The sequence below is a fragment of the Sander vitreus genome, chromosome 22 (assembly GCF_031162955.1).
Source record: "Sander vitreus isolate 19-12246 chromosome 22, sanVit1, whole genome shotgun sequence".
Taxonomy (NCBI): domain Eukaryota; kingdom Metazoa; phylum Chordata; class Actinopteri; order Perciformes; family Percidae; genus Sander; species Sander vitreus.
This window is the reverse complement of record NC_135876.1, coordinates 24,219,501-24,242,786: the sequence shown is the minus strand read 5'-3', so window position 1 is coordinate 24,242,786 and position 23,286 is coordinate 24,219,501. Positions and strand designations below refer to the sequence as shown.

The 23,286-nt window shown below is 42.5% G+C and overlaps 2 protein-coding genes across 2 annotated transcripts; both read right to left on the bottom strand.

The window, feature by feature from the left end:
- Nucleotides 1–1,494: 1,494 nt before the first annotated feature.
- On the bottom strand, nucleotides 1,495–11,261 carry slc7a14b (solute carrier family 7 member 14b). The gene is made up of 9 exons (XM_078280483.1): nucleotides 11,078–11,261; nucleotides 10,178–10,236; nucleotides 8,616–9,033; nucleotides 7,748–7,984; nucleotides 6,910–7,127; nucleotides 6,626–6,772; nucleotides 5,655–5,863; nucleotides 4,209–4,993; nucleotides 1,495–2,616 (listed from the first exon to the last, which is right to left on the bottom strand). Exons 3-9 carry the CDS (start codon nucleotides 8,914–8,916, stop codon nucleotides 2,240–2,242), a joined length of 2,274 nt encoding a protein of 757 aa, XP_078136609.1. The 5' UTR covers nucleotides 8,917–9,033; nucleotides 10,178–10,236; nucleotides 11,078–11,261; the 3' UTR covers nucleotides 1,495–2,239.
- Nucleotides 11,262–16,023: 4,762 nt separating this feature from the next.
- On the bottom strand, nucleotides 16,024–19,093 carry rpl22l1 (ribosomal protein L22-like 1). The gene is made up of 4 exons (XM_078280829.1): nucleotides 18,985–19,093; nucleotides 17,755–17,868; nucleotides 16,330–16,451; nucleotides 16,024–16,216 (listed from the first exon to the last, which is right to left on the bottom strand). The coding sequence occupies exons 1-4, from the start codon at nucleotides 19,057–19,059 to the stop codon at nucleotides 16,069–16,071; spliced, it is 459 nt and encodes a 152-aa protein (XP_078136955.1). The 5' UTR covers nucleotides 19,060–19,093; the 3' UTR covers nucleotides 16,024–16,068.
- Between the last annotated feature and the right edge of the window lie 4,193 nt (nucleotides 19,094–23,286).

The window sequence follows — 23,286 nt, the reverse complement described above, 5'->3', positions numbered from 1 at the left end:
ACCTTCCGAGGCCGGGTTGGCTCAGTTGGTAGGGCAGGTGCACAAATACATAGAGGTTTATGCCTCAACGCAGAGGTCCAGGGTTCGAGTCCGACCTGTGATGATTTTCTGCCTGTCTTAACCCTCTCTCTCTCTCTCTCTCTCTCCCCTTTCTCGCATAGCTGTCCTGTCCATTAAAGGCAGAAATGTCCCCCAAAAAACAAAATGCATATCGTCCCAGCACTAGTCTGTGCATTTCTTTTTTTACATTTAGCTGATACATCTTACAGAAACTCCCTCTGGGGAACAAATACTCTGGTTGGTAGAGTCTTCTTTATGCAGATTCTTTCAGTTTTACATGATTTGAAAATAGCAAACTGTTGCTTCTATGTGTTGATGAGCTCCTGCGGCTTTAATAATGATTATTATACTTTAAATACTTTAAATAGCATGACTACTTTTCCTATATATGACCTGACGTACAGAGAATTCAACTTTGCTTTCATTTAATCTCACACAGATTGTTTTACGTATCAATAACTGTATCACTTTTTGCAATTGTATCCTCTTCCTAATCACAATATATAGTCAGTAATGTGCATCAACTGTGTGCCTGTATTGAAAGATGAGTCTCAGAATAAATATTTTCACTCAAAATGAGACATTTATTCCCAGCAACGTTGTTCTGTTCTCATTTACACACAATAACACGATCTGCTGCTGCAGACACCAAATAGAGCAAACACACTTTCACTGTTAACGCCTTTCACCCACACGAGAAAAACAAACTCAAAAGTGACTTCCAGTGTTCAGAAAGCTGCCGTAAAGACGACCAGAGATGCCATGAACGAAAACAAATAATCTAAATCCTTCAAAAGGAAAAGGTGAAAGTTTGTTCTTGAGGCTGATGGTCAGTAGAGACATTTGAGGTTTGAACTAAAGCAACATTTATATTCTGACAGATGTCGTGTGATTGGTTAAGGTAAACCTCTGCGGGTAACGACGAACAGAAACAAGAGGTGAGAGACGTGAAAAGGGCTTGTGAATGAGAAACAAAATGGTATCACCAGACATCCATCTTTCATTTAAAGTTAGCAGGTTACTAGAAGAGTTTCTGCTTCAAAATGGGCCGAGAAAAGTCTAATCTTCTCTTTTACAGATGGAGGTTTTGTATTGCGACCGCACATCGTGCAACCTTAAAATGAAGGTAATAACCAGGACAGATGTTCTGGGATGGCGTCCATCGTATCTTCTCTCCCTCCTCCTCTGATATCCAAATCGCTGAGCGGACAAAGGGAGGGGTTCACCAGGGGCGGAGCGGATAGTTATACTTTTTGACCCCTTTTTTCTACGTTTATTCAAATGTTTTGTCGCGTGTTTCCCCCCGACGTTTCTGTTTTTTTACATCCTGTTTTGTATCTAACTGTTTTCCAACACAAATATTCGAGGCTTTTTATAAAACATTCTGGGCTGGACCCCAGAGGCCCCCCCCCGCCCCCTCTCCGCCCCTGGGGTTTACTGGTAAATATCAAAATAAAACCTTGTGATGTGACTTTGCGTTAGAGTTTAGATTCTCTGCCCGAGCCTGAATTTGGCCGATATTTTCCGCCACTATCCTCGGGCCGGGCCCTTGATCAAGCATTTGTGGTTTTTTAATCATTACTTTATTAGCATAATTGGGTGGGGAGGAAGCTATGCCTCTCCAGCTTCTCTTGTAGCTCTGGGAAGTGCAGGCAAGTGCGTCAGCATGCAGACCGTGCCGAAGGACAGTATTAATTAGGTGATGGAGACCAGAAAGTCTCCTATATGGTTCCAGGGCTTTGATTATGTTGCTGCCTTCATCTGTTCCCCTCACTATTCAGCTGAGGGAGCTTATAAGGTCGAGTTTTTACGTTTCTTCGTTAGGATCCATTTGTGATCCGTTTCAGTCTAAATAAAGAAACAGCGCAGTTTACATGCTTCGTCCTTGTTGCATTACCAGTATTCATTAAGATCATTCTAAACAGATTTCTGTAGTTCAAACAACTCTGAATTGTAGTTGAGAACGTCAGTTATAACGGCCCACGTATTAAAAAAAATTTCGGGTTTAAATCGGGCTCGGGCTCATAATTACAGTTAATGTGTCGGGCCGGGCTGGGCTCAGGTAGGGTCGGGCTTGATTTTTTGGGCCCGATCTAAGCTCTACTTTGCGTGTCTTGGGGAATATTTGGTTCCATGTCTCATATAAGCAGCACTTTCAGTGTTAAAGTTCCAGATGGTTTCAGTCCTCCTCTTCATCAAAACCTTGATTGGTCCTTCCTCTGCCTCTGCCTTGGCCTCTGCTCGCAGACGGGCCTCCTGGTCCAGACTGGTATCCAGACTGCTCACCGTTATCCTCCCACTGGCCCGGGTGCTGCTCTCCATCTGGGCCGTCGTCCTGGTTCTCCTGGTGGTTGTATCCCCTCTCCTCCGGGGCAGACCAGCCCTGGTAGGGTTTCTCCTCCTGTTCCTCTGGGCGACCGTTGTAGTCGGGGGAGAAGGTGTCGTCGTCCAGGTGGTCGTCGTAGCGCTGGTAGGAGCTGGCGTGCGCCTGCTGCTCCCGGGCGTTCAGCTCCAGCGTGCTGTGCCACACGCCGTAGCAACCGTAGATCAACAGACCTGGGGACGGACACACGACTGCAGTTAAACAAAAAGACAGCAGAAAGAGAAACTGTCCAGCTGTTCATCACTTCCAAAACAGGCTGACCTCAATAAGTGACGTATGTATGACACGCCAATTTGTATGCCATTTTGGTGCTTTTTAGCGTGCTTATCAACGGCGTTTGGCCTCCACTGACTTACATTACCTTGCGATTGCGTGTCAATTTACGTCATAGCGAGTAGTATGAAAGGAAAATCTGTGTAAAGGTTGGTCGGGGGGGAGGATGGGTCAAACAACACAGGACTTTCACCCAGGAGACCGGGGATCGCGTCCCGCGTGTCACGTTTCCTAAACCCAACCGTCCCATTGTTCTTTTCCTAAACCCAACCCGTCCGCTGTATACAGCGTAGACATACACGCGGATAGCTTAAAATGCGTACAGATAACACGCCACTTGGCTTTAGAAAGTGGGCGTGTATGTTTACGCGAAGTCATGATATCACGTTGAAAAAGGTGGGAAACTCTTCCCTTGACTTCGTCATCGGTCAACTAACTGCACATCCAACAAAGTCTGGATGTAACCCTTACCCACGTAGGGCTGCAACGATTATTTTCATTAGCGATTAATCTGCCGATTACTTTTAGAGATGTTTCGATACCAGTATCGCCTAAATGCTGGTATCGGTATTGGCAAGTACTGGAGGGTATGCACCGATCCGATACCACGTAACTTAGACCTGAAGAAAATCTACTTTAAAGGTACACTGTGTAGTGTTTTATTATGTAGTATTCTATTAGCTAAAGTCAATGTCTTCATTCATAAATATGTCTTCATTGGTGTAAAATTACCTCTGCCAATGATCGGACGTATCCTCGTAAGCAAAGAATTTCTTATCTGTATTTACATTACAAGGAGGCTTCCATGTCGTTCTGCCATCTTGAAAAACTATAATGGCTGAGAGGGACATAGAGCACTAGCCGACCTGTCTAGCTAATCCACAACACGTTTTGGTTCAGAGCCAGCGTCACGTGACTGAAACCAGCTGAGACGGAGAAGGAGATCAGTGAGAGGCGCTGGTCACCGCCCCGGCAACATTTGAAAGCCTGCAACTGCACTTTAGTTCATAACGGAGGATCGTACTTATGCCGAGCCACAGGAAAAGGAATCCTCGTCGCCAAAAAAGCGAAAATTGGAAGACATGTCGTCATAGCTTCTTGGTACATAACGGCTACCGTAGTTGCAACACGCATTTGAAAAAGTGAGGCGCTGGTTTCAGTCACGTGACGCTGGCTCTGAACCAAAACGTGTTGTGGATTAGCTAGACAGGTCGGCTAGTGCTCTATGTCCCTCTCAGCCATTATAGTTTTTCAAGATGGCGGAACGACACGGAAGCCTCCTTGGACTTGCCCGTCCAATGTAAATACAGATAAGAAATTCTTCGCTTACGAGGATACGTCAGATCATTGGCAGACGTCATTTTACACCAATGAGGACATATTTATGAATGAAGACATTGATTTTAGCTAATAGAATACTTAAAACACTACACAGTGTACCTTTAAAATGCACTCTGAGGTTCCAATATAGAAAATGAATGTTTCATCTCACCTACGAAGCACCAGATGGTGAACCGGGCCCAGGTGAGTGACGACAGTTTAAGCATGAGGTAGCTGTTGACCAATATGGCCGCCGCGGGTACAAAGGGCACACAGGGCGCCATGTAGGGCAGCTTCCTCGCACTCTGTGGCTGCTGAAGAATCGTGATCAAAAGCTTCGCCAAGGACCCGGCCATCAGCGTGGCCGTGAGGCCTGAGAACACCGCGCCGGCGCCGCCTCCCTGCTCAACGCCAAATATAACGGTGGACCAGAGGAAGAAGGACGTGAGGAAGAAGAGGAGGGTGCATCGGGTCACTATGCGGCCGGTGGCAGGGGTGGGCCGGGCCGACGCGTCGGGCAATCCCAGCCGCAGCCGCAGGGTGTAGAAGTGACCTCCCAGAAGCCTTTTCAGCAGCGGGGCGTGGCCTGTGTGGAAATCAGAGTCATCCCCTTGTCCTTCCGTCCCGCCTGCGTGGTAGGACGCCGATCCGTCTGCGTCTGAGCCTCCGATCAGGATCTGGTCATCTTTGGTGGGCGCCGCCCCGTCGTCATGGTGCGTCAGGCCGTCCTCGTCCTCCCCGGAGATGAACTGGTGTGTGTCGGTCAGTTCGTCCGGCTGGTAGCGCAGCAGGAGCACGCACACGCTGACCAGAGTGTAGGCCAGCAGGGTGCCGATGGACATCATCTCAATCAGGTCCCGCAGGCTCACCAGCAGAGCCAGGAGGGCAGCGAAGCAGCCCGACACCACGCACGCCACCGTGGGAGTGTGTGTGAATGCAGACACGTGAGACAGAAACCTGCAGACACATTAATCACAGAGTTAGCCCGGAACTAGTCTCGCATAGCCAGACCTTCCTCCACATTTCATAATCCCCGACTATAGTCGACATCGATATATTAAGCTAGATATCGTCTTAAATTTTGGATATCGTAAAATCGTGATATGACATAAGTGTTGTCTTTTCCTGGTTTTAAAGGCTGGGTTACAGTAAAGTGATGTCATTTTCTGAACTTACCAGACTGTTGTAACTGTTCTATTATTTGCATTTACCCACTTAGTCATTATATCCACATTACTGATGATTATTTAAATTCTCATTGTGTAAATATTTTGTGAAAGCACCAATAGTCACACTACAATATCGTTGCAGTATCGATATCGAGGTATTTGGTCAAAAATATCGTGATATTCTCCATATCGCCCAGCTCTACTCGGGAAGGAACTTGTCTTGGTGGAAAATGCGCACGTAGGGAGGCGAGTCTTGGAAATAAAATGGCTGTCGAGTGTGTGATAAGAATTTTACTCAAAAAAAAAGTAAGTAAGTAAGAAAAGTAAGTAAAAGTAAGTAAAGTAAAAATATAATTTGATTGTCGGTTCTAGCTCAGAGGATGTTTCCCCGAATCGACCGGAGTTTAGAACTGGAGCCCTCATCTTAGCGGTGTTTGGCGCCTCCTCACCTGAACAGCAGGCCGTCCCGGGACATGGCGTAGATGACTCTAGGCATGGGGAACAAAGAGCCCAGCAGAGAGACGGTGAGTCCGGCTATGGAGCCCACGGCCACAGTGTATTTCCCCCACAGGAAGCCGTGTACGGCGAACATCTCCATGAGAGGAGCCGAGCCGTCGATGAGGTCGTAGGGAACCATGAGAGTCAAAATCACGCTCACCTGTACACGGGAAACGTTCAACAACATCAGGGCTCCTGGATTAAAGGGAAAGAACACCCAAATGTCGCAATTCTTTTTTTAATTTTTTTATGTTTTTTTTTTGCATTTCACGAGAAATCCCAGATGAAAGTTCATTCTCAGTAATGCACAGCTTTCTCAGCTGTGGCCTTTGGAAGCGAAGATATTATAGGAGATGATAGAAAGCAAAATAACCAAAATGCTCGATGTAATCTATTCGATGACGAGATTTTGTGACTTGTTTCCATCATGTTCCATCTATCCTACTGTCTAATTTATTCCCCTATAATGCCATATTTAATGCTGTCTCTTTTTAAACGTTATCCTTGCACTGCTACATAGTTTTTATATTACTATGTCTACATTGTTCTCTTATATTGTCCATATTTAATGCCGGTCTCTGGACTTTATCCTTGCACTACTGGACTTATTTGCACCACCACCATGACACCCACTCTCATAGAGCACCTCACCATGCAGACTGAATCCCAGGGTCAGTCCCTGCCCTGGCACTGCTGGCCTCTCATGCTTATACATCCCTCAGTACATTCATGTGGATTTTTTATTTAGTATATTTTCTTTCATTGCTATTATTATTTATGTGGATTTGTTATTTTATCATCCTGTTTGTGATGTATGTGTATGTTGTGTGTGATGTCTTTAAGCTACTGGGACCTTGAATTTCCCCTTGGGGATCAATAAAGTATCTATCTCTATCTATCTACGAGCATGCCCGACACTGACCGACACGTATGCAGTGAGGCAGGTGACCAGCGAGGCGGTGATGGCATACGGGATGGACGTGTTTGGGTTCTTCGCCTCCTCCCCTGTCGTCGCGATGATGTCGAAGCCGATGAAGGCGTAGAAGCACGTCGCTGCACCTTGCATAACCTGATCAAGCGACAAGAGATCACTTATATATATATATATATATATATATATATATATATATATATATATATAATATATATATATTTTGGGTGAATTTGAACAAGGAACTAAAACACCAACGTGGTGGATGATCTCACCCCTGACCATCCGTAGGGCAGGAAGTTTCCGCCCTCCCAGTTGCTGGCGGAGAGGAAGAAGAGTCCGGCGATGATCATGAAGACCCACACCACCAGGTTGACCGCGTTGAGGACGTTGTTGAAGACCACGGAGTTCCGCACGCCGAGAGCAACGATCACTGTGACCAGCAGGGCGATGAACAGGGCCAGCAGGTCAGGGTACGTGTCCTCACCTTTACCTGAGACAAACAGATACACAGACACACAGCAGCATGTATTGTAGAAATATGTCATCCACATGAAAGATCAATATGACAGGAAGGGCTTCCTAGAGCTGGGAGATATGGAAAAAAATCAAATATCCCGATATTTCTGACCAAATACCTCAATATCAATTGTGGTATCCTAACTGTAATATTAAGTTACAAGAATGCTTATCTGTAAGCTATATCATTTACTTACCTATGAAGAATAATAGTTCATTTCCTAATCCTTTTTCTGAAGTTAGCTGCTAATAAGGGATGTTCCAGAAGGAGGCGCTACTACATTGAGTTCTGAATCAGAGTATGTTTCCGCTGACCGGATGTCGACTCTAGCTAAAAAAAAAAGACCGAAGAAGTCGTTGCTAGTCGAGAGACATGTAAAAAGTAACTAAGTAACTTGTAAAGATGTCATGCCTGTCCATTTGTATTAAACTTATTAGTATTTGGATATTGTGGACATTCAGTTCTTCCTTAGAAAATACAACATCAATATTGTGGCGATATTGTAGGGTTGACAATTGGCCGCTTTACTATTTGAAAGTTTTTAATTTGCTCTTACTGTGCTGAGAAATGACACACGTACGGATGGTACTGACCGAGTCCTCTGAGCGTGCCCAGGTGTGTTATCATGTAGTTACTGATGCTGTGATTGGCCAGGGAGTCGAACATGCTGCTGAGAGCCGACGCCCCCGCCGCTGTGCCGATCAGATACTCCAGGATCAGATTCCAGCCGATGAAAAACGCCACAAACTCCCCGACTGTCACGTAGCTGTAGGTGTAGGCCGAGCCGGTCGTCTTTGGGACGCGGACACCAAACTCTGCGTAGCACACACCTGACGGCAGAAATACAATGAGACAGTAAACGTCTGTAAGATCAGAGTAGACTGCCCCAAAAAAAACTATAAAAACATGTCAGTGAGCCACACTGTTGCACTGGCTGACATGTTCCTTCATCACCATTAACACATACACTTTTTTGACTCAATCCCATAATCCAAAACAGTACTAAATGCTAAAAATAGTCCCCAACAAATGCACGTAGGCTACACCCAACAGTTTGTAGCAGTCATGCAACAAGTTGTTATGCCAAACGCCAATATAACAGAAGAAGAACACGCATCCCGACCATCCCGACCATCCTAACCATGTGAACGCTGGTAGTCGGAAAAACAACGTAATCACGCGGGCGGTCCCTGTCATTCCGAGGTGGCTTGAACGCGCCATTTACATTCAACATGACGGCTACCGAAGCGCAGCAACCCGTTGATGCCGCTGTCGCTGCTACGTCACCCGGATCATCGCTCCGATTGGTTGAAGGACTATCCAATTGCGCCCAGAGGCGTTTGAGCGGCGTCCGTTGGTGACGCCCCTTTGGAAATGGGCTGTGAATGAACCTTCCCCAGACCCACTCTCAGTTACAGCTGGGAAGGGTTGTTGATGACTTTTAGTGTTCTGTTGCCTCACCTGACAGTATGGACGCCACCGCTGCGATGATAAAAGACAGGATGACGCCCGGCCCAGCCATTGCCTTGGCAACCAGCCCAGCGACCACATACATCCCCGTGCCAACACAGCTGCCCACCCCGAGCGACACCAGGTCCACGGTGGTCAGGACCTTGGCGAGCCCGGCCGCCGACCCCTCCCCGAGCTCGGTGAGGTCGTTGGAGCCGGAAGCCATGGAGCCCACAGGTTTGGTCCGCAGCAGGCGCGAGTACATGTTGTACCAGGCGTCGCCCGGAGACACCCGGGCCAGCCACGCCGCCATCACCGCACCTGTTTATCGCCTGTTTATGTTTGTGACTGCTTCTACCTTCTCTCTGTCACTCCCTCTTTCATTCTTTCATTCTCTAAAAGCCACAGATCCAGATGGAGGACATAGACTCTGTGAAAAGAAGAATTCAGATCATTTACTTTAGTAAAAGTATCAATGACATTTTTTATATACAGTCACGGAAAGTTACAGAAGTAAAAGTACCGAAGTAAGAACAGTAAAGCTGTTACTAGAGGTGCAAAGATTAATTGATTAGTTGTCAACTAAAACTTGATTCCAGCTTGTTAAATGTGAATATGTTCTAGTTTCTTCTCTCCCTTGTGACAGTAAACTGAATATCTTTGAGTTGTGGACAAAATAAGACATTTGAGGACGTCATCTTGGGCTTTTTTGGAAACACTGATCCACATATTTCACCATTTTCTGACATTTTAGAGACCAAACAACTCATCTGTTCATCCAGAAAATGAATCGCCAGATTAATCGACAATGATAACAATCGTTAGTTGTCTGGTTTTCTTTCAGACCTCTTGAGTTACAATATGCTGAAAGATTATGATGGAATTATTATTCTTTTTTATTTTGGCATTTATGCCTTTATTTGTGACAGGACAGGTTAGACATGAAAGGGGACAGAGAGGGGGAATAACACGCAGCAAAGGGCCGCAGGTCCAAATCGAACCCGCGGCCGCTGCTACCTCAAAACTGTACCTTAGTAAAGTCCTGAGCAAGTGCATTTAGTTATGTTCCTACCAGAAAGGACCAGTGCATGTATAAACTGTAGTGTTTCACCTTGAAGTATTCTTTTAGAGTATTTTTAGAGTTTTAATCAACTTTTCAATGAATAAACGATGCAATCATAAAGGCCCAAATGTGCCAGCTACGCCTGTCCGACCCTGCTGATGTGACCCAGCAGCTGATGATGGGATACCATCAGCTGTTCTCTTCTCTCACTGGAGCGAGACTCCCTCTCTGAAACATTAATGAATCCACCGAGGATCCACTTTCACAACGAAAAGGTACGACTGTGGAAAGCTCAAAGTGAACAGCATACACACCTGAACCAATTTCTAAACATCTGAAATGACTGCTGCACACTTTAATCACCACCTGAACTAAAACAAAAATCTAAATCAAAACGTTGGGTTTAGGAGAGTGAGGAGCACAGACAGCGGTGTAAAAAGACGCTGATAGAAGCAGCCAACACACAGGTTAAAGAAGCACACCTGAGCAGACAGGTAACACACTCACTCACTGGTAGTGTGTTTTCCTGATGAAGCGTCGGTGCAGTCCACGTCCTCTGCAGACGACAGACTGCGGGAAATGATGACGAGAGGAGACGACAGCGTTAATCCTTCAGACCGGACCAGGCGGATACATTATTCAACACCTGAGGCTGGGCAGCTGTGTGTGTGTGTGTGTGTGTGTGTGTGTGTGTGTGTGTGTGTGTGTGTGTGTGTGTGTGTGTGTGTGTGTGTGTGTTGGTTAACTTTGTGCTGCAGCTGCCATATGTGACATTTCAGTACTCTTTGTATGCAGAGGTGGGAACTGACCAGGTGTGTGTGTGTGTGTGTGTGTGTGTGTGTGTGTGTGTGTGTGTGTGTACATCGAGCTTTGTGGGGACCCATTTGAGTTTTAGACCTACAGATTGAGGACATTTTTGTAAAGTGAAGACATTTTGGCAATTCCTCACTACTATAAAGGCCTGTTTGAGGGTTCAGAATTGGTTTTCGGGTTAGGTTAAGGTTAGGTTTGAGCTAAACGTAGCGTCTGTGATGGACACTACGGGGGGGGGGGGAAACGGGCACAAGGGGTCCATCGATGTAGAAAACCACTTAAACTCCTTAAAAAACCTGGTTCTGTTATTTAAAAGCAATTTAAAAGGGATAATGGGTTTAAAAAGAGATTAGAGGAAGCACAGCTCTAAAAATACACTGGATCCTACATTTCCCAGAATGCAATTCAAGCATCTTTCATTAGATCCTCTCTGCTTGATCTTTCAAACCTCACACCTCCAGTTTGTAACGCAGACTTAGCGTTAGAAGTTTGTGGGCCCCAAAAATGATTCTGAACTGTTATCAGCTTGTGCAACACACCACACCTGTTGTTTCTACCGTGTGTGTGTGTGTGTGTGTGTGTGTGTGTGTGTGTTTACCTTCTGAGATCATTTTGCCTGTCCAACATGCTCCAAACCAAACTCACATTTCAATACTTCTGCTGGAGTCGTCGTCCTGTCACTCAAACATTTTAAAGCGAGGTGGACGATCCAAATCTTCTGCGCACTGAAACACAAAAGAAAAGACCAAATGAAACCTCTCCAACGTGTGCACACTGGAAGGTTTGTGTTCCTCCTTATGTGTTATATATCGTGGCTGTTGTAATCTGATGCACAGAGTCGGATTACACCTGCAGACATGGTAACACGATGGTCGAAAACAAGGCGAAACAAGACACACAGCTGCTGTCTGCACCGAGCTGCTTTACAGGATGCTTTGAGCAGAAACAGGGAATCCCTCTCAGCCGGAGCTAAATGTTGGTTCTTTGCTTCATATGTTAGTTAGGTAGTTAGTTATGTAGTTAGTTATGTAGTTAGTTAGTTATGTAGTTAGTTAGTTAGGTAGGTAGTTATGTAGGTAGTTAGTTATGTAGTTAGTTAGTTATGTAGTTAGTTAGGTAGGTAGTTAGGTAGTTAGTTATGTAGTTAGTTAGTTATGTAGTTAGTTAGTTATGTAGTTAGTTAGGTAGGTAGTTAGGTAGTTAGTTATGTAGTTAGTTAGGTAGGTAGTTAGTTATGTAGTTAGTTATGTAGGTAGTTAGTTATGTAGTTAGTTAGTTATGTAGTTAGTTAGGTAGGTAGTTAGGTAGTTAGTTATGTAGTTAGTTAGTTATGTAGTTAGTTAGTTATGTAGTTAGTTAGGTAGGTAGTTAGTTTCATTTTTATTTCTGTGTCAGCCAAACATTTGGCCCATCCCACATGGGATTACAAAACACCACAAACTTATTTAGCAAACGTCTTCCGGTCGCATATACAAATCATTCGGAGAAATACATGAATACAAGTATATATATAAATATATATATATTTATACATACATATACACACAAACATATATACAAACAACAAATCCTCATCTACAGATCATCATCGATAAAGGGCTTTTTTCCTCTTCTCAAGATAATTGGCTCATTTGTGACCAGCCACCTCAGTCTTTGAGCATCATCCATATTTACCAAATCAATCTCTGTTTTTATCTTACTAAACAAAAAAATCAGTAGACAGTAGAAAACAAAACTCATTTTCTATATCATTCAAACAACACATGGGACAGATCTGTTTTTCCTCTTCTACATTAACATATCGTCCTGTTTCAACAGTCAAAGGTTAAACCCCAGATCTCACTGGAGCACATACACATCTTTGCCTTTTTGACAAATTATACACAACATAATTCTCTGTGCCATATTCGTTTTATCATCACAAAAATATGACTTCCAGATATGGCGAAGCTTTGATCGTGTCAGTCTGAGCCCTGATAATCAGATCCAGTTTGCAGCTCTGGCTCTCAGAGTTGGACCAGTTTATTCTGGAGCATTATTTATCACAAGTCTGGGAGGCCGTCGAGCTGGATTTAGGCTGCTGGGGAACAGACTTTTATTGGGTCTTCTGATTGATTATCGGCTAGTCTCGCATTGCCAGACCTACAGTATCTCCACAGCGCTGTGGAGTAAGGTCTGGCTACATCACAGATGCATTCTGGGATAGGAGAGGAAAAAAAACACTCCAGTTGCTTGCTTTTCTTTAAACCAATCACAATGGTCTTGGGCGGTGCTCGGCTTCAGACGCGCCGGTGGCTCTGCTAAAAAGTCTCAGGAAGGAACTTGTTTTGGCGGAACATTTGCACCAACACAAGATCTGAAAGATGTATCGTGAAAATGTGTTTTAAATGTCAATTCATGCAGCTCCTGGCAGACAACCACAGCGCTGACGTACGCTCAGAGGGGAAATGACGCCATCGACAGGCAACCAAATGTAACGGAGCGTTACCTTGAATAAAATGACAGATCTCTCTGGGTTTGAACATTGTTGGAAACATTTGGGATATGATCATAAGAACACAACTCAATTAAATATAAGACATAGGTCGGCGTTTTTAGACATTTAAATGCAGAAATGTTTCATATTAAACCTTCCACTTCCTTCATTTCTTTATCTTTTCCTTCATTTATCTTTAATCTTAATCTTCATCTTTAATCTGTGTGCCTTATATATGTATGAATCTAACTGTAAACTGGCGAGCCTCTGCATGTTATAAACTCCAGTAACTGTGACTCTTTATATAACGATAGGAGACGCCACCAGCCAAAGGTGGATGCATTCCTGAGGCAACGTGCTTTATACGCAACAGATGAGCGAATGGAAGTGACTCCAGACACACACACACACACACACACACACACACACACACACACACACACCTAAACATCCTTTTCTGTTTAAGGGAATAAAGAAGGGAGGACATGGAAACTGCCTCATCATGCCAGTCTGAACTGAGGACGGCTTACTTTTTCATTTTCTCTTGAACCAAAACAAGGCAAAATGTGAAAACATATTTTGAGTTGTATTATGGACATTGTAAGCAGTGTTGTAAGGTAACGAAGTACAATTACTTCGTTACTGTACTTAAGTAGAATTTTCTTGTATCTGTACTTTACTTCGTTATTTATATTTCTGGAAACTTCCACTTTTAAAAATGTATACTTTTACTTCACTCCGTTTCCCCTCAGCGTCTTCGTGACTCGTAACTTGCAAGAAATGCTTTTGTACGTCGGAGTCAAAGATTCTTCCTCACAAAATAAATGTAATTCTGTTTCTGTTTTACTCTTTGTTGATGTCAGACTTTGAATTTGATGTTAAGAGGGTGTGGAAACCCCAAATATTACATTTCCTATTAGGAAGCCACAATAAAGATCATAATCAAGGTTTTTCTTTACTTTTACTTCTAAAAAATTAAGTACACATAATATCAGAAAATTACTTTTAATGCTTAAGTACAGTAAATATCAGAAAGGGGATTTTAACTGCTACCAAAGTTGTTTTCTGGTAACATACTTGTACTTTTACTCAAGTATTGTTTCCAAGTACTTTATACAAGACTGATTGTGAGTTAGTGTTTCTACGGTGGCAGTAGCTCAGTCTGTAGGGAGTTGGGTTGGGAACCGGAGGGTAGTCACCTAGGGCCCCCTTCAGTCCCCATACGAACCAAAGTATGGTGGTGGACTGGTAGCTGGAGAGATGCCAGCTCCGCACTGCTAAGGTGCTCTCGAGCAAGGCACCGAACCCCCAACTGCTTGGGGCGCCTTTCTACAAGCAGCCCTGTCACTCTGACATCTGTCCATTAGTGCATGTATAGGTCGGAGCATGTGTGTGTAATTCTGTGTGTAATGTGTATAATAATAGAGTGAAAACATTGTAATTTCCCCTTGCGGGATTAATAAAGTATACATTATTATAGAAGAAAGTATGGTTCACAAGCGTGTGTAGCACCACCTAGTGTGCATTTAGTGAACTGCTACAGAATCATATATAGGAGTAAGGAGTGCAGACATCAGGAGCAGCTCCATAGGAGTTCATCGACCAAAATGATGGACAATCCTGTTAGTACAACAGAACAATTACAGTACAACAGCAGCACCTGTAGCCTCCAAAATGATGACAGTTTAATCAACACCTTTGTTATAGTATAACGATCATGACGGAGGACTTACTGCAGGACGTTTGTATTATGTTTTTTAAATCTTTTGATTTGTCTGTTTTATAGATTTTTATAAAGAAAAAATACTTTCTTTATCCAGTAAGGTGCTCTTCAGGTTTCACAGAGTCAAATTTAATACTTTTTAAGACTATTATGAATGAAATTTAAGACCTCTATCACAACATCAACTAAGTTGAAACCTAGTACAACCTGAAAGAGACTGGCACCAATAAGATGAAAGCTGATTGGCTGCAAGGTAAGGTGCCTGTTGGTCTCATTTGTAGTCGTAATACAGCGAGTTATATTTGGACTAACAACAGAAAGAACTACAACATGGAATAAAAAAAGGGAGCATTAGAGGCGTTGCATGGACGTAAGAAAATTAAGACTCGTTTTTAAGAGCCCGTGGAAACCCCGTTACCTAATCACACGAATGGCAATGTCCGTTTTCTCAAGGTTTCATTGACTTATTGACATTTGTGGTGCTTCATTTGGGATCATTTACCCAGCATCTATGGCTACGGTCAGACTGCAGGGAAACGTGGCCCAAATCTGATTTTTTTTGGGGGTCACGTGACCAGGTCAGACTTCTTCAGAAGTAGTGTGAACACTCAAATCAGATTTAGACCACTTCCATATGTGGTCCTGAATCAGACCCAGGTCTGATTTGTTTCAATGCGACCGCAGTGTGAACAACCAAGGAGGATTTGAGGCGACTTTTACGTCAATCTACATCGACATTTGTCACAACTACGCTCCTAAACCCAGACAGTAACATTAAAAACTAGACTAGACCTACAACATGGAGAACAGTGATGGAGCAAGTCAATGGAGGGAGAGGGAGGGGTTAGAAAATGCTTCCTTCCTCCATCACCTCCCTGACTTTAGTGTAGCAGCGTGCTGCATCTGATGTCATTGTTATTCTTCTTATTTTTTTTATTATTGTTTGGCCATTTTTAGGCCTTTATTTTCACAGGACAGATGAAGACATGAAAGGGGAGAAAGGGGAGAGAGGGGGGAATGACATGAGGCAAAGGGCCGCAGGTCGGAGTTGAACCCGCGGCCGCCGCGTCGAGGAGTAAACCTCTATATATGGGCGCCTGCTCTACCAACTGAGCTATCCGGTAATGTGAACAGCCAAACAAAAAAAATCTGATCTGAGCAAAAAATCCGAATTAAGCATTAATAATTGCTGTGTGAACTATGTGTTGTGACACGTGTCCATATATAGCTGAAGAAAGACGTGTAAACGGAGACGTACCTCAACAAACCAGCAGAAAACCCAGAAGCATTTAAGTGTGCAGAGAACGTTGAGAGAACAGCAGAATAAAAACACATGACCCAAAGGTTATTTCTCCACATTTATTCTCCTGACACACAGACAGAACGGTGTTCACTCGTCAGCCTCCGACTCCTCGTCGTCGTCCTGACTGATCTGGAAGTAACGCAGCTCGTACGTCTCCTTGTCAGACGCCACCACTCTCAGCCAGTCCCGGAGGTTGTTCTTCTTCAGGTACTTCTTCGTTAGGTACTTCAGATACCTTGTAGGGGGGGAGAGGGTGGTGGGGGTCCCAGAATATGTGAGTTTAAATTCAGTTCTGATTTCCAATTTTATAATTTGCTGAGGTTTTAAAAACGAGCTGCGGTTCATCACCTTTTGGAGAACTGCTTCTCAGACGTGACATTGATCTTGTTCTTCATGCGGCCGACCTGGACGATGTTACTCAGGTTCCCCGTCTTTCCGTTGACCTTAATCCTCTCTTTGAGGAAGGTTTCCTGTTGGACAGAACACAGTGACGCACTAGGGAAGAGAACCCTAGTATATTCGGAGCTAGGGAAGGGGGCCCTAGTCCAGACACAGGGTTAGCTGCTTGCAAAGACCACTAACGATCTCATGATGTTTTTACTAGAGATGAGCCGATACCAGTATCGGTATCGCCTCCGATACTGCCTAAAACGCTGGTATCGGGAAGTACTGGAGTTAATGCACCGATCCAATACCACGTAATAAAGCCCTAAAGAAAATCTACGTCAAAGTAGTTTATTTATGTTCTTTTTCCGTTATAACTGACTGTCAAACTGCAGAATAAAAGAACGTTCTGTGGCGTTCATGTTTCACAAAGAGTTTAACCTGAGCCAGACGACAACAAAGATAGAAATCATATCACATCCATACAGGGATAGTAGTATACAGCTGTTATACATCATATCATCCATACAGGGATAGTAGTATACAGCTGTTATACATCATATCATCTATACAGGGATAATAGTATACAGCTGTTATACATCATATCATCCATACAGGGATAGTAGTATACAGCTGTTATACATCATATCATCTATACAGAGATAGTAGTATACAGCTGTTATACATCATATCATCTATACAGAGATAGTAGTATACAGCTGTTATACATCATATCATCCATACAGGGATAGTAGTATACAGCTGTTATACATCATATCATCCATACAGGGATAGTAGTATACAGCTGTTATACATCATATCATCCATACAGGGATAGTAGTATACAGCTGTTATACATCATATCATCCATACAGGGATAGTAGTATACAGCTGTTATACATCATATCATCCATACAGGGATAGTAGTATACAGCTGTTATACATCATATCATCTATACAGGGATAATAGTATACAGCTGTTATACATCATATCATCTATACAGAGATAGTAGTATACAGCTGTTATACATCATATCATCCATACAGGGATAGTAGTATACAGCTGTTCACCATCTAATCACCATTCATAATTAATTAAGGACATTGTATGGGGAATTTGGGACACTAAGCTGCACGTATACCGAAAAGACGTTGGTGTTCCTGTAGCTTCCGCTACGTAGCAAAGATGGCGACAGTTGAGTGCGAGTATTGACCATTGAGTATTCCACACTTAACATTTTGACTGGTTTGAGTGCAGCAGTACAGTGTTGTGCAGCATTTGGCTATATGTACTCCAAATTGCAAGAGTACTTAGAGAAGTGTTCGATGTGAAACAGAAAAAGTCTCTAACACATGAAGGGGTTTAGACAAGTGTTTTAATATACTTACAAAGTTGGCAGAGTCCAGGATCCCATCCTCCACAGGGTGGGTCAGGTCCAAGGTGAACTTCCATGAAGCTCCCTTTTTGGTCTTCCTGCCAACAGTTGGCCTCTTCTGTTTGAGCTGCGAGGCAAGGCAGCTTTATTTATATTGCACATTACAGCAACAAGTCCAATTCAAAATGCGTTGCATAAAACATTAAAGAACAGATCAAAACAACTAAAAAACGTCAATTGAAGTAAAACGCACGGACAGGGTCAGAAACTCTAGAGACGCTTTCTAGCTTTTTCTGGTCGCCTCTACTTTTTACTAACGTATGTTTTTTCATAGTATAAACAGTTGAATATAAACATTTCAATAAAACCAGGGCCAGCAAACGCAAGCTTGTACTATTCATCCTGCAAATACACTTATTCTTAGTACTCTTATGTTACCACACTGCACATAGCTGTACATATGTCTATATGGTTCATTCAGTATATCCATATTTATTCTTTTTTTCTTATTATACATTCTGCTAATACACTGCATATATCTATATTATTCTTACTACTATTAGAATGTTACTGCTGCTACATTGCACATATCTGTACATGTTCATACATTGTTCATATTACATAGCCATATTTATTCTGCTCCTATAACACTGCAATACATTTCTTGTCCTGTCTATGCACCACCTGTCTATACTTGAATATCACATTGCTGCTTTTTTTTTGCACTTCTGGTTGGACGCAAACTGGTCGCTGTCTTTGTACTTGTACTCTGCACAACGACAATAAAGTTTAATCTAATCTAAAAGAGCGAGCATTGAGATAGTTTAATTTCTGCTTTATTTTGAGCTATTAAAAATTGGGTAGCTGATGAAAGTTAGTGTAAAGTTATGCCGAACTAACTAACGGGCCTTAGGCTACATGTAGACGTACAGCACACATCACGTTTACCAGTCAAGTGCAGTAAAAACACCGATGTAAAATAAAACACCATTTATTCTATGGAGACTGGCGTCCTGTCACAGTCTAATGAATGGAACACGTGTCAACAAACGGCCACTACCACGAGCTAATGCTAACTCTACCAGTTGCTTTGTTTCCTTCGCTATAAAACCAGCTCAATGTTTAACACATAGCTTTATGATTACATATTTACTTTGTTTTAGTAGGTGACCGGAATACGTTAAGAGAAAGCATGAAATTACAAACAAAATGCGTATATTGCGGAGAAGCGGCAAGGACTTACCGGCGCCATTGTTAGAAATCTGACGGGAAAGGGAGAACCGGAGGTGACGCAGCAGTGACGTAGATGGCGCCGCATAGAACGCCCTGACCATATATGGTAACCCGATTATCGCTGCTGAAATAGACATTTCCACACATTAATCTGGGGGGGGGGAAATAGCTCGATTAACGAGTTGTGAGGAGACTGATTGCTATGCCGAACTCCTAACTGTCAAACGTCTCATTTAGCTTTAATTGACATGCAATACCGACAGTTACATTCAGGTTCGTTACTTAAATGACTTTAAAATTGAACTTTTTGTCTGTGGTTTCAGGAGCTGGATGATGTACACGCCCTGATAATAAACCTGCTAAGCCTGGTAAATCTTTCACAACCTCTTTAGACACACACACACACACACACACACACACACAATCCCGCCCTATTTCAGGTAGAAGGTTAAACAAACTGAGTGTAACCCTGATGTCTGAGTTGATTTACCCTGAGATGGGAAACTCTGAGTTTTCGGTTTCAGAACAGCTGATATGAGTTGAGCTAGAGTAAATGCATATATTCCAATATAGTGTATATCATAAGGATAGCCTAATATTACTGGTGAAATGGTATTGAACCTAGCCTATAGGCTAATCTATGTCATTTCTGCGGACGGAAAAAGTACTACGCCTACTAATCCCATTCTGAGGCTGCAGCATCATCATTAACAGCATTACAATTCATAATCTTTTATTTCAAAGGTTTTACATCATTCACTTGCAATAGCCTACTGTGGAACTCCTTTTAAAAACGTTTAAAACACGTTTCAGAGCGAGTCACAGTCTTCTGACGGCGCTTTGCTACAGCGGCTTTACTAAAATGCTCCGCATCACCAGTGTTGTAAAGACAAATGCGTCAAAAATAATGTGCTGGGATGTAAGAACATAGATGGGTGACGTTAGTGATATGAGGACGCATAAAGTTATGTAGGCTACATAACTGATCGACTGGGAAGAAAAACCACGCCGCTCAAATAGGAAGTTATCTGGAAAGTGAAGTCACCTCTCTTTCTGAAACAGAAAAGCCAGAGTTCCCCTCATCTCAGGGGTTAACAAACTCAGAGTTTTCACTAAACCCGCTTTCTGAAATACCACCCTGATGAGTCAGAGAAACCATAACATGCATCCTTCTTTCCACTGTGGTGCCATTTGGGACTTGGCCGTGCAGACCGTGTGAGTGTTCGTCGTTACATCACCATTGGGGACATTCAAGCAGGGTGCTGAGTCTTCCTCCGCTGCAATGACTTCAAATGCAGATACACAACAAAAGATGCTTCAGCACACACAAATGAAACACGTTATGTTTCCATACGAAACATACTGTACATATCCTGGAATTGTTGACGTATAGGCTTGTTCCTATAGTTAGTCATTATTCCCTTATAATGCCCATATTTAATGCTGTCTTTTTAAAAACGTTATCCTTGCACTGCTATATAGTTTTTATATTACTATGTCTACATTATGCTTCTATATTGTCCATATTTAATGCTGGTCTCTAGACTTTATCATTGCACTATTGGACTTATTTGCACTACCACCATGACACACCCTCTCATAGAGCACCTCACCATGCAGACTGAATCACGTCCGTCCGTCCGTCCGTCCGTCCATCCATCCATCCATCCATCTTTGAGTGGCACAAAGTAAACGTTTTAGCCATTTATCCGTAGCCTTTTTCCATCTAGCTCCTAAATCGCAAGTCTACTATCGTTTGTAGGCTATTGTGAATGAAGATACACTAAAGACCAGCATGTGTAATCCTGTGTTCTTGTAAACACAAGTATGTTTACATAAGATGGTCCAATCTAAAACTTAGCTGAATTACTCCTGGCTTTTCGTGTACTCCCTGCTTGAGATGCCAGGCTTGCTTAGAGTAAATGATGTGTTGGGCAGCTGAGGAATTTTGCACCAACACCACAGGTTTCCAGTGATGGGTTTCTACATTTGGTCCTCGGTGCTGCATTGTTTTCTCTGTCTGTGTAGGAGTTTTAGTGGCTCTGCTGCTTCAAGAGGCTTTCCCACCACATACTGAGGTTCACGTGATATTTTCTCAGACCCTTCTCTGTGTTTAAGGACTCAACTGATGATGTGTCTGTGTTTATCTGACAGACAGTTCTGTCAGTTTGCAGAGAATGATCTGAGAAATGAAAACATAGGCCTACCGTTTGTGACCCGCTGTTCAGTTTAAACTTTCGTACATTTCAGTCAACACTTGTTTCAACTTTGGTACTTCATGTACAATATGTACTACTTTTAACTGTTGATACTGTTTGAATGATATAAACCCTTTGAAATAAAAGATTATGGATTATAATTCTGTTAATGATGGTGCTGCAGCCTCAGAATGGGATTAGTAGACCTAAGACTTTTTCGCTCAAATAATTGCACCTAAATGAAATAGATTAGGCCAATAGGTTCAATACCATATCACCAGTAGTGTTAGGCTATAGGCTACTTATGATTAAAAATGCTCAGACATCAGGGTTACACTCAGTTTGTTAAACCTTCTACCTGAAATAGGGCCCTGTTCATATGCAGCCGTGCATGACTCGGAATATTATCATATCTGGAATAATGGTGGAATATTAGTGCGCTTACACTTTACCTGAAGTAAAAATCTGAAAGCAGGACTTTTGCTTTGAGTATTCTAGGGGTGGGAATCACCAGAGGCCTCACGATACAATATCATCACGATAGATCATCACGATACAATATCATCACGATACATCATCAATACAATATCATCACGATACAATATCATCACGATATATCATCATGATGCGATATCACGATACAATATCATCACGATACATCATCATGATGCAATATCACGATACAATATCATCACGGTATATCACGATACAATATCATCACGATATATCACGATACATCATCACGATACAATATCACGATACAATATCACGATAGATCACGATACAATACGATACATCACCACGATACAAGATCATCACGATACAATATCACGATAGATCATCACGATACAATATCACGATAGATCATCACGATACAATATCACAATATATCATCACGATACATCAAGATGCGATATCACAATACGATATTGTAATTCTGAACATATTGCAATTTATTACCTTTTTTCCAATTTCAAATTATGTCCCCAAAAGGAAACTGTCAACATCTGTCTTATCTAAAAAGTTTGTTTGTTTGTTCATCTCACTTCAATTTTATTGCTGCAAAAAGGGATTGTCAAGCAGAGAAACACACAATAGATCCATACTTGGCATCTGTGTACAGTATATACAGTATTAGTTTTATCTAGATTTTAAGATGTAATCTATTTGCAGCATTAGGTACTGGGTGTTTGTTGTGACATTCCTGAAATAATTATATTATTAAATATATCAGTTTTTCCTACATTGTATACACACAAAAAATGTAAACTATGCCCACAATTCTGTCAGCTTAAATCAAGACTCCAGGGGATGTGTTACAGAAACTTCTTATCTTGCAGAGCCTATCTTAAGATACCCGTTGGGACAGGATAGTTTCTGTAATATGGCCTCAGGGCCTCAAAGACACCCTTGGGACAGGGTAGTTTCTGGAATATGGCCTCAAAGACACCCTTGGGACAGGATAGTTTCTGTAATATGGCCTCAGGGCCTCAAAGACACCCTTGGGACAGGGTAGTTTCTGGAATATGGCCTCAAAGACACCCTTGGGACAGGGTAGTTTCTGGAATATGGCCCCAGGGCCTCATTACAGACTGCTAAACTCTCTGCACAATTTCATCGTTTTCCCTCAAATAGAAATTCTAAAATCAACCAGGTCTGAAATCTTAAGGATGGAAACGCTACAGACAAAAACAAGGCTATTTTGGTTCCATAACATGTCTGGAAGAAAACATTTTACTACATTTATTTAACTATTCTATTTGTGTCTGTAGATTTCTCCCAAAAGCTATAACAGAACGCCTCATTTGCATATTTAAACATTTTCAGAAAGGTTAATGCAAGTTATTAACTGAGGAAGTTTCATCACCATGAAATCTGTTAAAATATTTGACCTGTTTACCTGTAGTGTCTGCTCTGACGTACTTGTAATTGGTAGAAAACAGTGGTGTAGTCTAATGTATTGTAGTGGGTATACTGTACTTTATATGTATGGGCCATAGGCTATAATGGGACTTTGGGGGAGGGGGGTCTGAGTGTCCTCCCCCAGGGAAATATTGAGCATGAAAGACTTAATTTCCTGCATTTTGATACTTTTATGCACTAATTCACAGCTT